This window comes from Microcaecilia unicolor, chromosome 5, assembly GCF_901765095.1.
Source record: "Microcaecilia unicolor chromosome 5, aMicUni1.1, whole genome shotgun sequence".
Lineage (NCBI taxonomy): Eukaryota > Metazoa > Chordata > Amphibia > Gymnophiona > Siphonopidae > Microcaecilia > Microcaecilia unicolor.
This window is the reverse complement of record NC_044035.1, coordinates 181,928,406-181,943,586: the sequence shown is the minus strand read 5'-3', so window position 1 is coordinate 181,943,586 and position 15,181 is coordinate 181,928,406. Positions and strand designations below refer to the sequence as shown.

General features: G+C 44.5%; 1 protein-coding gene and 1 long non-coding RNA gene across 2 annotated transcripts in view; both read right to left on the bottom strand.

Annotated features, from left to right (window-relative positions):
- On the bottom strand, nucleotides 1-10,524 carry LOC115470647. The gene is made up of 3 exons (XR_003942227.1): nucleotides 10,431-10,524; nucleotides 9,265-9,266; nucleotides 1-10 (listed from the first exon to the last, which is right to left on the bottom strand). It is a non-coding gene; the product is annotated as an uncharacterized LOC115470647 (long non-coding RNA).
- Nucleotides 10,525-10,780: 256 nt separating this feature from the next.
- LOC115471305 (phosphatidylcholine-sterol acyltransferase-like) overlaps nucleotides 10,781-15,181 on the bottom strand; it is a 76,152-nt gene continuing 71,751 nt past the window's right edge. Inside the window, exon 3 of the mRNA XM_030205006.1 lies at nucleotides 10,781-10,941. Within this exon, the coding sequence (XP_030060866.1) occupies nucleotides 10,781-10,941 (161 nt within the window). The remainder of the gene's footprint in view (nucleotides 10,942-15,181) is intronic.

The following is a 15,181-nucleotide window of genomic DNA, read 5'->3' as shown; positions in this document are numbered from 1 at the left end:
AATGTCTCAGCTTACAGGTCATTGTGGACCTGTTGAGGGCAATTAACCCGAATCCCTGAGGAAAGCATTGAAACCCGCGGTGTCGGCGCAGGGGAAGCCCATGTGGATTACAGAATTTAGAGACATGGACATGGCTTAAAGATAAGATAAGTTTATTTTTTTTACTGAGCACATTTAGTTTGAGCACTCTTGTGTGTTTGCAATAGCACTTACAAAAAATTATAATTAAAAGAAAGCCCGATGAAGAGATGCTATGCCACTAGGCAAAATAACCAATGATATTGCCTTTATAAGTGGTATCTTCCGAGGGTTCTCTTATACATAAAAATAAAGAATAAATCATATCAAGAACTTGTATATAAAAACAATGCTTAAAGAGAAAAAGTAAAAGGTTTTGCTATTTGCAGGCATTGAGTTCAGATCTTTGGTTTTGTAGTTCAGTTCAATACACTTCAGCTGACATGCAAATTTTTTTGATTTATGTCACAAATTAAAACATATGCATTATGGAGTAGATAACCAAACTATGTGCGATCTTGCATGGGTTGTTTGTATTGCAATGTTTTGTCATAAAAGCAGTATTATGGGCAGTCTTGCTTTCATGTTTGGCCATTTTATTTATTTAGATTTGCTCACCTTTTTCAGTAGTAGCTAAAGGTGAGTTACAGTACATTCAGGTACTCTGGATATTTCTCTGTTCCAGGAGGGCTCACAAACTAAGTTTGTACCTGAGGCAATGGAGGATTAAGTGACTTGCCCAAGATCACAAGGAGCAGCAGTGGGATTTGACCTGGCCACCTCTAGATTGCAAGACTGGTGCATAACCACTCAGCCTTAGGAAAATTACCTACAGATATCAGTGTCTGCCTTCTCTACATGGAGGGCTTTTTGAAAGAAACGTCCAAGTTGCGATTTGGACGTCTTTGCAAAACGACAAAATCTGGGGGCAGGGAAACCCATATTTTTGAAAAAAGATGGACATCCATCTTTCATTTCAAAAATACCGTCAGAGACGTCCAAATCCTTAAATTTGGACGTCCCTAGATTTGGATGTCCTTGGATCTGGATGTTTCTGACTTTCGGTGATTTCGAAACTAAAGACGTCCATGTTAAAATGTCCAAATGCAAGCCATTTGAATGTGGGAGGAGCCAGCATTTGTAGTGCACTAGTCCCCCTGACATGCCAGGACACCAACCGGGCACTCTATGAGGCACTGCAGTGGACTTCATAAATTGCTACCAGGAACATAGCTCCCTTACCTTGGTGCTGAGCCCCCCAAGACCCACTACCCACAACTGTACACCACTACCATAGCCCTTACGAGTGAAGGGGGGCACCTATATATGGATACAGTGGGTTTCTGGTGGGTTTTGGGTCCGCCTGTCTGAAGTGCACTGCAGTACCCCTAAAACTGCTCCTGGGACCTTCATGCGCTGTCATGGACCTGAGTATGACATCTGAGGCTGGCACAAAATATTTTTAAAATGTTTTTTGATGGTGGGGGGGGTTAGTGACCACTGGGGGAGGTCATCCCTGATTCCCATCGGTGGTCATCTGGTAATTTCGGGCACCATTTTGTGCCTTCTTCGTAAAAAAAGCACGTCTGGGTGAAAACGTCCAAGTGTTCGTCAGGGATGTCCTTGCTTTTTTCGATTTTGGGTCAAAGACGTCCAAGTGTTAGGTACGCTCAAGTCCAGCCTTCACTACACCTACGACACGCCCCCTTGAAATTTGGAGGTCTTTGCGACGGACTGCAGTTGGAGACGTCCAAAATCGGGTTTCGATTATACCGATTTGGACATAGTAACATAGTAGATGACGGCAGAAAAAGACCTGCATGGTCCATCCAGTCTGCCCAACAAGATAAATTCATATGTGTATACCTTACCTTGATTTGTACCTGTCTTTTTCAGGGCACAGACCGTACAAGTCTGCCCAGCAGGATTCCTCGCCTCCCAACCACCAGTCCCGCCTCCCATCACCGGCTCTGGCACAGACCGTATAAGTCTGCCCTCCACTATCCTCGCCTCCCAACCACCAACCCCTCTTCCCCCCACCTGCTCCGCCACCCAATTACGGCTAAGCTTCTGAGGATCCATTCCTTCTGCACAGGATTCCTTTATGTATATCCCACGCATGTTTGAATTCCGTTACCGTTTTCATCTCCACCACCTCCCGCGGGAGGGCATTCCAAGCATCCACTACTCTCTCCGTGAAAAATACTTCCTGACATCATGCGTCTCCCCCCCTTCAATCTCATTTCATGTCCTCTCGTTCTACCGCCTACCCATCTCTGGAAAAGATTTGCTTGCGGATTAATACCTTTCAAATATTTGAACATCTGTATCATATCACCCCTGTTCCTCCTTTCCTCCAGGGTATACATGTTCAGGTCAGCAAGTGCCTCTTCATATGTCTTGGAACGCAAATGCCATACCATTCTCGTAGCTTTTCTTTGCACCGCTTCTTTTTTTGAACATCCTTCGCAAGGTACGGCCTCCAAAACTGAACACAATACTCCAGGTGGGGCCTCACCAATGACTTGTACAGGGGCATCAACACTTCCTTTCTTCTGCTGATCACACCTCTCTCTATACAGCCTAGAAACCTTCTCGCTACGGCCACCGCCTTATCACACTGTTGTTCGCCTTCAGATCCTTGGATACTATCACTCCAAGATCCCTCTCCCCTCAGTACCTATCAGACTCTCACTGCCTAACACATAAGTCTCTCGTGGGTTTCTACTCCCTAAGTGCATCACTTTTCATTTCTTCGCATTGAATTTTAATTGCCAAACCTTAGACCATTCTTCTAGCTTCCTCAGATCCTTTTTCATGCTTTCCACTCCCTCCCGGGTGTCCACTCTGTTGCAAATCTTAGTATCATCCGCAAATAGGCAAACTTTACCTTCTAACCCTTTGGCAATGTCACTCACAAATATATTGAACAGAATCGGCCCCAGCACGATCCCTGAGGCACTCCACTACTCACCTTTCCCTCCTCCGAGCGAATTCCATTTACCACCACCCTCTGTCGTCTGTCCGTCAACCAGTTCCTAATCCAGTTCACCACTTCGGGACCTATCTTCAGCCCATCGAGTTTATTTAAGAGCCTCCTGTGGGGAACCGTGTCAAAAGCTTTGCTAAAATCTAAGTAGATTACGTCTATAGCATGTTGATGATTCAATTCTCCAGTTACCCAATCAAAGAATTCAATGAGATTGGTTTGGCACGATTTCCCTCTGGTAAAACCATGTTGTCTCGGATCTTGCAATTTATTGGCTTCCAGGAAATTCACTATTCTTTCCTTCAGCATCGCTTCCATTACTTTTCCAATAACCGAAGTGAGGCTTACCGGCCTGTAGTTTCCAGCTTCTTCCCTATCACCACTTTTGTGAAGAGGGACCACATCCGCCGTTCTCCAATCCCTCGGAACCTCTCCCGTCTCCAAGGATTTATTAAACAAATCTTTAAGAGGACCCGCCAGAACCTCTCTGAGCTCCCTCAATATTCTGGGGTGGATCCTGTCCGGTCCCATGGCTTTGTCCACCTTTACCTTTCCAAGTTGTTGATACACACTCTCTTCCATGAACAGTGCTCTATCCACTCCATTTTCAGGTGTACTTTTGCCAGTCCCTCATTGTCCTTCTCCAGGATTTTCTTCAGTGAAAACAGAACAAAAGTATCTATTTAGCAAATTGGCTTTTTCTTCATCATTATCTACATAGCGTTTCGCTGTATTTTAGTCTCACAATTCCCTTTTTAGTCATTCTCCTTTCACTAATATACCTGAAGAAATTTTTGTCGCCCCTCCTTACCTTTCTAGCCATTTGTTCTTCCGCTTGCGCCTTCACGAGACGTACGTCTCTCTTGGCTTCTTTCAGTTTCATCCGGTATTCCTCCCCGTGTTCCTCTTCTTGAGATTTTCTATATTTCTGGAATGCCAACTCTTTAGCCTTTATTTTCTCAGCCACTTGCTTGGAGAACCATATCGGTTTCCTTTTTCTCTTGCTTTTATTTACTCTCCTTACATAAAGGTCTGTGGCCCTATTTATTACTTCTTTCAGCCTGGACAACTGTCCTTCCACTTCTTGTACATCCTCCCAGCCCATCAGCTCCTTCCTCAGGTATTCCCCCATTTTACTAAAGTCAGCACGCTTGAAATCCAGGACTTTATGTAAGGAGAGTAAATAAAAGCAAGAGAAAAAGGAAACCGATATGGTTCTCCAAGCAAGTGGATATGGCTGCCCTCCACTTCAGCTGTCATATCAAACCAAACCGTTTGATGGTCGCTGCATCCCAGGTGTGCACCCACTCGGACATTTGACACACTATCCCCATTTGTGAGCACCAGATCCAGCGTCGCTCCCTCCCTCGTGTGTTCCGTTACAATTTGTCTGAGCAGAGCACTTTGGAAAGCATCCACGATCTCTCTACTTCTTTCCGATTTCGCAGACGGAACCTTCCAATCTACATCCGGCAGATTGAAATCTCCCATTAACAGAACCTCTTTTTCTTTCCTAATTTTTGAATATCTGCGATCAGATCTTTATCTAGTTCTTCTAATTGTGTCGGGGGTCTGTAGACAACACCCACGTGGACAGAGGTTCTATCATCTCTTTTTAAGGTGATCCATATTGCTTCTTCCTTTCCCCATGAAAGAGGAATGATATCAGTTCCTCACATACAGAACTACTCCTCCACCTTTACGACCCTCTCTATCCTTCCTAAATAGATTATAACCTTGTATGTTTGCATCCCATTCATGGGAACCATTGAGCCACGTCTCCGTGATTGCAACAACATCTAAGTCTGCCTCCAACATCAGGGCTTGAAGGTCTTCTGTGCAAAAAGGACGTCCATCTTCCATTTTATGTCGAAAGATGGACGTCCTTCTGTTTTGAAAATGAGCCTGATAGTAACATAGTAGATGACGGCAGATAAAGACCTGTATAGTTCATCCAGTCTGCCCAACAAGATAAACTCATTACATATGGTATGTGATACTTCATATGTATACCTGGTCTTGATTTGTCCTTGCCATTTTCAAGGTATAGACTGTAGAAGTCTGCCGAGCACTGTCCTTATTCTAAAATTTCTGAAGTTAATGTTAAAGCCCCTGAAAAGCTTCACTCCAGTCCATCCAAATCTATTCAGCCATGATCAGGGCACAGACCTTAGAAGTCTGCCCAGCACTGGCCTTGTTCTCCAACTTCTGAAGCTGAACAACCTGTCCAACCACAATCAGAGCACTGACCGTAAACGTTTGCCCAGTACTGGCTTTGCTTCCCAATTACCAGTGTTGCTTCCTAATCTCCGCTAAGCTTCTTTGGATCCATTCATTCTAAACAGGATACCTTTGTTTTTATCCCACACATTTTTGAATTCCATTATCGTTTTCATCTCCATCACCTCCTGTGGGAGAGCTTTCCAGGTATCTACCACCCTCAAGGTAATTTTTCTATCAGAATCCATATGCATAATTTTTATTATACAAAACTATGAGGCCCTTATACTAAAGTGCATCAGGCTGTTAATGCATGGTTTAGCATATAGCAACAGCTAACACCGAAATGCATTGAGGGGTCCTTTTACCAAGATGCAGGAAAAAGGGCCCTGTGCTAGCAGCGGGGTCTGTTTTTCCCGTGCACCAGGGCCCTTTTTACCACAGCAGGTAAAAGCCCCCAGACACACATGGCCATGCGGTAAGAGAACTCTTACTGCATGGCCATGTGGCAGGGAGCCCTTACCCACTGAGGTGGCAATAAGGGCTTCCGCGCTAACCCAGCGGTAACAGGGCAGCGAGCGGCGATGCCCGATTATCGCTGGGTGTTACGCTCTGCTACACTTCTCCGGGTGGGTCGGTTTCTGTTTCCTAACCTGGCAGCCGTCATCCGGCTTGGAGCAAGAGCAGCAGCCATCTTGGCTAGCTCAGGAGGGGGCAGCCATCTTGTCTAAACGAGAACAGGAAGGAACTCCATATCTGGTCGTGGGAGGATCTCCTATGGGGGCTGCCATGTTGGATGTACCTGAGTTTGGTTTGCTCTGATTGCTTCACTATTTAAAGCACTGCCTCCAGGCCTTCTTTGCTTCGGCCTCAATTGTTCTGAGTAGGGTTACCATATGGCTCCAGAAAAAGGAGGACGGATTGAGCCAGCCGGGTTTTACTTCCATTGCTTTCAATTGCTTTCAGTGGAAGTAATTGAGCCAGCTGGGTTTTACTTCCATTGCTTTCAAAGCAATGGAAGTAAAACCCGGTTGGCTCAATCTGTCCTCCTTTTTCTGGAGTCATATGGTAACCCTAGTTCTAAGGAGTTGCTGTCGGAGTGCTGTTCACCGGCTATCTTCTGTTCCTGATTTCCTGTGTTCCGGACCTTGGCTACTTCTTGGATTTCGCTTGTTTGCTGCCTGCCTTGACCCTGGACTGATTTTTGACTATTCTTGCCTATTGGAGTTCTGGTGCTGGACTGTGTCTGTATTCCTGCCATCCTGGTCAGCGGCTGTGCAACCCTGCCGGTTCCAGAAGTCCTGGTGGCCACCTGCAGCTGAGGGCTCAACTCTCGGTGAATGGTGGTCGCTTCCCAGGTGAAGCTAGGGGTTGTCTGGCTGCCTGACCGAGTACGGCATCTCTCCATCTTCGCCGTGCTCAGTCGGGGCACAAGGCCCTTTTATTAAAGGATATTAAGCCCAAGAAAAGGCTTACCACAAAATGTGTTAAAGCATTTTGTAGAATTTTGCCTGTCAGCACGCGTTAAACTGTGCATTAGCTAATTAAAAAAAATAATTTTAGCAGGGGTCGAGTCATGGGGCAGTAAATGGATGTGCACTAAAATTAAAAGTAGCATGTGACTATTTACTGCCTGAGCCCTTACCACCACCCACTGACCTAGTGGTAAGGGCTCATGCGCTACAAGTGTGGTACTCAAGATGCATGCACCAAATTTGGGCACACTGCCAATTACTGCTGGGAATGCCCCCTGCAGTAGAAAATAGAAAAAATATTTTCTAGCACGGGAAACAGCGCTCGCCAACTTCAAAATTACCACCGGGTGGACGTGCTACCCGGGCGGTACTGCCTCTTTGGAAAAGGGCGTCTAAGCTTGCATCCTTGCTTATAAAAGCTTTTACGGGCTAAACTCTGAAACAACTTCATTTTTCAAAAAATAGATCTTATCTGAGAAGTGGGAAGAGATTGTCATTAGATTTTCTACCTATGAAGAGCATTAACTGTAAATTTATTAGGGAGTGTTCTGGGACGTAGCCAGAACTCGCGAGGAGGGGGCCAGAGCCTGAAGTGAGGGGGCACATTTTGGGTGCTGCCCCTCCTCCCGCCACCTCACCGCCCCCCTGCCATTCCTCACTGCCTTGCCACTCCCCACCGCTTCCAGGTGCCTCGCCGCTGCAAATACCTTAGCTGGCGGGGGTCCCCAACCCCCGCCAGCTGAAGCCTTCATCCAGCGCTGGTCTCCAGCACCACCGCGTTGCCTGCCTTGCTTTCTTTTCCCCTCACATCCCGCACGCTCCTTTTAGTGAAACTGAGCCTCAGTTTCACTGAAAGGAGCATGCCGGACGTGAGGGGAGGCCAGAGCAGGGAAGCAATCATGGCGGCACCAGAGACCGCTGCTGGATGAAGGCTTTAGCTGGTGAGGGTTAGAGGCCCCCACCAGCTAAACTAGGGGCCCAGAAGAAATTTGGAGGGGGCTAGGCCCCTGTGGCCCCACCTAGCTACGTCACTGGAGTGTTCTTTTGATTTCCAAAGTATTAGGTTCTGGAATAGTATTTCCGTTCAAATTCATCAAATTACTCTTCATACCATATTTAGAAAAGCTCTCAAACGTACTTGTTTTAAAGACTTTTAAGGTCCCTATTACTAAGTGGTGGTAAGCCCAATGTGGGCTTACCATTTGCTAAACAGGAAGTACCACCACCAGACTATCGCAGCAGCCAGGCAGGACTTCCCATCCCTAGCATACCATCATATCCAGCGCTACAAAATATATTTATTTTTGTAGCGCTGGAGTGTACCCAGTGGTACAGTGGAGTGGAGGAGTGGCCTAGTGGTTAGGGTGGTGGACTTTGGTCCTGGGGAACTGAGTTCAATTCCCGGCAGCTCCTTGTGACTCTGGGCAAGCCACCTAACCCTCCATTGCCCGCCACACAGAGCCTGCCATGAGTGGGAAAGTGCGGGGTACAAATGTAACAAACAAAATAAAAAAATAATCAGGCAGTGCCACGCACTGCCCAGTTACCGCCAGGGTAGCACAGGAGCCCCTACTGCCACCTCAATGGGTGGCAGTAAGGTCTCCCCCCCCCCCTGAAATGGCCACATGGCAATTGCTTTGCTTGCTGCCCAACCATTTCCTGTAGGAAAGTGAGACTTCCCTTTTACCAGCTGTGGCAAAAGGGGGCTGGTGCTGCTGTTGGCGTATGTTTTACACATGTGCTGAGGCCCCCTTTTACTACAGCTTGGTAAAAGGGGCCCTTAATGTGTAGGCTTCGTGATATGTATTGTTTGTAAACTCTTTCTAATGTGAAGCTTCTTAGTTATAATCCGCTTTGTAGCATCAGTTAAAAGCGGAATAGAAGTCTGTAAATACAATAAAATACCTAATGCAGGACACACTAAAAAGTTCCACATTAGTTTTGCCATGTGTGCATGCTAAGCATGTGCTAAATATTTGTTGGGGCATGTCGGGAGCGAAGAGTGGGCATTCCTGCACTAAGCAGATAACACATCTACATTACTGCACGCTAACCGATTAGCACACGGATAAGACGGGAGCCCTTACTACCTACAAAATAGGAGGAGGTAAGTTGCCCCCATGGTAAATTTTTAAACTGCCAAGAAAAAAAATGAATGAATGAGTTCTGCAGAGTTTTACGTGTATTTTTTCAAATAATTTAAAAAAATGATATCAAAATGGGAGGAAAGGACCTCAGAACTTGTCTCTCTTATCTGTCATAGAAAAGTATAGTCTCAACAGATGTTCATATAATTATTGGCCAAAAACCTCCATATACCTCCCTAACTACTTTATTGAATCACTTTCTCATATTTAAATCACTCTCATATTTTTTCAGAACAAGCTTCTCTTATTGACCTATAAGCGTATTCACTCTGCTGCTCCCCAGTACCTCTCCACTCTCGTCTCTCCCTACGCCCCCCCTCGGGTACTCCGTTCTGTAGAAAAATTTCTCTTATCTGTCCACTTCTCCTCTACTGCTAATTCTAGACTCCGTTCCTTTTGTCTTGCTGCATCTCACGCCTGGAATAGACTTCCAGAGCCTGTGCGCCTAGCCCTTTGGCCGTCTTCAAGTCCAGACTTAAAGCCCACCTCTTTACCACGGCTTTTGACTCCTAACCTCTACTCACTTGCCCTGTCCTTTATCCTCACCTCTTTATTCCCTTACCCTTAATTGTTCTGTCTGTTTACCTGTCTTATCTAGATTGTAAGCTCTTTGAGCAGGGATTGTGTTTTTTTTGTATGGCGTACAGCGCTGCATATGCCTTGTAGCACTATAGAAATGTTAAATAGTAGTAGTAGTAGTTACAAATTCCTAGCACTTATCTTAGTAAATACCAATGGGGTTCCCATTTCACCATAGGGGCCCTGTTTACTAAGGTGCGCTAGCATTTTTAGCACATGCACAAAATTAGCGCGCACTAACTGTGTAGACGCCCATAGGAATATTGTGGGCGCCTACACAGTTTGCACACACTAATGGTTAGCGTGCGCTAAAAGCACTAATGCACCTCTAGCGCGGCTTAGTAAACAGGGCCCTAAGGCTTCTTCAGGGGAATTTACATACTTGTGCTGGATTAGTGATCTTATGGCTCTAATTGCTTCACGATAGAGCCACATGGGTTATGATATCTATGTGGTAGCAAACTGTAAAAGACATTTTTCTGGAAAATGAAAAGCAGATCGGGGGGGGGGGGCATAGTTTTTTTCTGGAATTTTAAAAATAATGGATTTTTAGTTAAAAGGTGTCCCACTGAATATGAACATTTTTCTGCAAAAAAAATGTAAGGGGCATTAAACCTCTCAGAGCCTTTTCATATACCAGTTCCTTCTTTCTCTAAATATCATCTGCATCTACCGTTCATCCTCTTGGCTAGATATTCCTCTTGTTTTATGATCTGGATCTGAGGCCATAGTTAGACACAGGGGTCCTTTTACTAAGCTGCGTAAGCATCTATCTGCTTCCAACGCACGCCAAAATGGAGTTACTGCTCGACTACCGCATGGCTATTGCGGTAATTTCATTTTTGTTGCGCGTCAGATATGCCCATCTGGAAAATATTTTATATTTTTGGGCATGCATAATGGACGCGCACCAAGTGGCATTTGTCATGCATAGGTCATTACCACCCAGCTAACACGCGAGTCTTTACTGCTAGGTCAATGGCTGGCAGTAAGGTTTTAAACCCAAAATGGACGCACGGCAATTTTCATTTTGCCGCACGTCCATTTTCGGCAAAATTTTTTAAACGGCCTTTTTCGCAGGTGTGCTGAAAGGTGGATCGGCTTGCGCCCAAAACCTGCCACAAGCCATTTTTCAGCATGCCTTTGTAAAACGACCCCACAGTGAGGAGGTCTCAGAAACATATCTTGCTGGTTTAATACTGTGCCTCAAACATAACTCTTCAAATACCTATCAGTCCTATCTCAGAGTTGTATGAGGAAATCCCTCTGCCCTGCCTTCAGCACACCCTGCTCACTAACAGACTGAGATCCTTTAACCTGATGGGACGTTCACAGCAGATGGTGGTATAGATTTACCTAATATTATCAATCCAGCAGTCAACTCCCAGTGGTAGAAACAAGTTAAGGTCCAGCCATATAGTGAAGTAATCTTCTGTCTTCCGATAGCACATCCAGTTCACCACCTCCTCCTTGTCCAGTTTGGCCTCTAGTTGGTTTCCAAGACACCCTGGTACTACATGGTATAGAGAGGAAAAATTGGCAGAGAGAGAAATAGAAGAGGTGTCAGTGGACATCCTGATGCCAACTAATAATTCTGAAATAACTACCCTGGTGCATTTCTAGACAAGTATTCACACAGACTACCACCTCATGTCCAAAACAGTTAATGCTGCAACTAACATCTGGAGCAGTAAGCCTAAAAATATACTAGAGTTTTACTTTTATTTATCAGCTGAGAGACCCTATTTTCAAAGGGAGACATATTTTCAAAGCACTCAGACTTACAAAGTTACATAGAGGGTCTTTTACTAAAGCTTAGCTTGAGTTATTTGCAGCAGGGCCCATTGTATTTCTATGGGCCCTGCTGCAGATAACTCAAGCTAAGCTTTAGTAAAAGACCCCCCATAGTAGCCTATGGAACTTTGTAAGTCTAAGTGCTTTCTGAATACGCTGCCAGAACCCTTATCCACACCCTTGTCACCTCTCACTTGGACTATTGCAATTTACTTCTCACTGGTCTTCCACTCAGCCATCTCTCTCCTCTCCACAATTATTTTCCACCAGAATAATTATACCCACACTAGCCCACTCTTCAAGTCACTTCACTGGCTCCCTGTCCACTTCTGCATTCAGTTTAAACTTCTCGTACTGACTTTTAAATGCATCCACTCTGCAGCCCCCATTACCTCTCCACTCTCATCTCTCCCTACATTCCTCCCCGTAAACTCCGCTCACTGGATAAATCTCTTTTGTCATCCCCCTTCTCCTCCACTGCTAACTCCAGGCTTCGCTCCTTTTCTATCGCGGCACCTTATACCTGGAATAGACTTCCTGGACCTCTAGGTCTAGCTCCATCTCTACCTGTTTTCAAATCTATGCTGAGGAGTGTGGTAGCCGTGTTAGTCCACTCTTAAGGTTATCACTTTCACTTGCTCATCTTCCAATGTAGTATATATCATTCAGTGTAAAAAATGTAACGAAGGATGCTATATTGGAGAAACAGGCCAGATGCTTAAGACAAGATTCAATTTACATAGACATCACATGAACAATGCTGGTGCCAATAGGGTTCCCACACCTGTTGGTCAACATTTTACAGGACCAGGACACTGTACCAGTGACTTCACAGTGAGAATCCTGAAAGGTAACTCTAAAACCATACAAGAACGTAAGACCTTTGAAGTCAGAATGATTGAATATTTTAACACCCAACAGAAAGGACTTAACAAGGATCTGGGGTTCCTAGCCCATTATAAACCATAAAGCTGTATGTCTCTGTTGATCACCCCACCCCTCACCTATCCACACCCATCCTGTTAGAATATCAATGATATGCTTTGATGTCCCCATGCATACCTCCTACCCACCCCATCCTCCCACCCTGTCAGACTGTCATAGTAATGCTTGAATGTTTTCACTTATATACACTGTCAGCTAGCACATTTGCTTATTTCCGATCTGACGAAGAAGGGCAACCTTCGAAAGCTAATCAAGAAATGTATTATGTCCAATAAAAAAGGTATCATCTTATTTTCTTTTCCATGTTTTATTTTGTTTGATTTCTATTGATAACCAAATCTATGCTGAAAACCCACCTTTTCACTGCTGCTTTTTAGCTCCTAGCCACTACTCAGTTGCCCTCCCCTTGTCCCTTCCTTCCTTCTCACCCATTACTTCCCTCACCCGTAACTGTCTTGTCTGTATTATTTAGATTGTAAGCTCTTTTGAGCAGGATCTGTCTCTTTGTATCAAGTGTTCAGCGTTGCGTGCGTCTGGTAGCACTATACAAATGCTAATAATAATAATAATAAAATGAGCCCCATAGTGGTACATTAAAAAAAACTTCAGCTCTTTATTTAGATGCAAACCTTTTATTTTCTTAAATTTATGTGTGACCCTGGAGTCATGTCAATGCAATTCCTGTGATGCTGGGAACAAGTTTAAAAGTTTATTGTCCATTCTGCACATTGCTATCAGCAGACAAATTTTATTAGATGTTCCTGTTTTACATAGAAGGGGCACAATAGGGGAATGTGTTCTGACACAATCTCACGAATATTTGAGGTTGTAAACCACCTAGTACCATGATAGTGTGGTATAGAAACTCTGAAATAATTAAAATAAATTAACTAAGCACCCTCATTTGCATGCCCCTTGCATGCATACATTTAAAGAATTTCAGCAGTTAGTCATGTAAGTGGACATTTACCTGCGAAAGTACTAGCAGGGCCCCTAACTGCTATTCTGGAGGGGCGTGCATATGTGGCATGGGGGAGGGATTCTATAAATGGTGCTCAAAAATGGGCACCAGAAAAGTTCAGCACTAAGCACATTCTATAAAGGGCATATGCCCATTATACAATAGTGCTTAGCTGAATTCATCTGGCACCCAACGATGCCAGACTTACACCTGCTGAAACCTGGTGTCAATCCCAGTGCCCAAGTTGGGTGTGGAGACTCATTATTCTATAATACTGCATACAACTTCTAGGAATGCCCATGAGCCACCCATGCCCCTCCCATGGCCATACCCCCTTTTGGGTTGTGTGCTATGGGATTTAGGTGCCCAGTGTTATAGAATAGCATGGAGCTGGATGTTCATGCAAATCCTAATTGGTGCCAATTAATGCCAATCATTGGTTGGATTGGTCACTGCTGGAAACAGGATATGGGCTAGATGGACCATTGGTCTGACCCAGTATGGATGTCCTTATGATGGTTGACAGCTCATTAGCCAATTAAATTCAGCACATCCAAATCTGGGCACTATATACAGAATCTGGGGGATAGCTGTATAAATGCAAGGGGGTTTACACATGGACAGAACATGGGTGGAGCTCCCACTTAGACATACATAACAGAAAACTGCAAGTTACATGCAGGGCCGCCAAGAGACTGAGTGGGGCCTGGGGCCCCTGCCGCCACCGCGCGCTCTCCCAATCCCTACCACTGTCGCCTCCTTCTCCTGCTCTCAGGCTGCAGGCCTTTTCTGGAAGGGCGGGGCACAGTGAGGGAGGGCCCGAAGGAAGGCGATCTGTAGAGTGGGGTAGAAAGTCTATAATAAACTTGAAACTATAGGGAGAAAGAGGATTGGGAAGGGATATGGGTGGTGTTTTCATGGAGGTGGAAGGTATTTTGTTGGGATCACTGAGTTCCACTGGAAGTGGGAGCTGTTATGTTGGGACCAAGAATTCCTCATTTTTTTGTTGGCATGGGAGGTATTAGGTTGGGCCCACCAAATTCCTGTTGGTGTTCTTGGTGGAATGGGAGGTATGCTGATGGACTGCTGAGCCCTTCTTTTTTTTTTTTTTGTGAGGGTGGGAAGTTCTGTGTAGGGGCTGCTAAGGCACACTTATTGTTTTTGTAGAATTTGAAGGTGTTATGCTGGTGTCATTGAGTCTCTCTGGTTGTTCAGCATATTTATTGAATTGTAAATGATGTCTCACTCCACTGATATCCCCTCTCTGCTATTAAAACTGAAGACCCCTAAGAGGTGTTCCATCCCCTTTATTATTTTTATTGTCCTTCTCTGAATCTTTTCTAGTTCCGCTAAGTCCTTTTTAATATGGGGTGACCAGAACTGCATAAAATACTGAAGGTCCAGTCATACCAGAGACCTATATAAAGGTGTAATGATATTTCCAGTTTTGTTCTCCATTTCTTTTTGAATAATCCCTAATATTCTATTTGATTTCTTTAGTAGCCATGGCACACACTGGGCTGAAAACATCAACATTTTATTCACAGTGACTCCAAAGTCTTTTTCTTAAGTTGAGACTCCAAATATAGAACCCAGCATTGTATACCTGTATTTGGGATTATTTTTTTCCAATGTGCATCACCTTGCACCTGTCCATATTAAATTCCATCTGCCATTTAGATGCTCAGACTCCTAGTCTTATGAGATCTTTCTACAAATCCTCACAGTCCTCTGTTTTTAACAACTTTTTTGAAGAAGTATCTGTGTCATCCACAAATTTTATCATCTCACTTATCACTTTTATTTCCCAAAACTAGACACCTAAAGAGTTTGAAAGTTGATCTTATTGCAGCTAATTTTATGACAAGATTAGTAGTCAACTGCCAGACTAGACACATAGGTATATCATGCAGTCAGCCCTCAAGTAGGAGATTCTATATATGGCACCTGAAAAATTGGCGCAGAAATCAGCGCTGACTAAGCGTATTCTAAAGTTAGGCACCGATTATAGAATACACTCAGTTGATATTTAAGTGCTTAAATCTATGTGCAT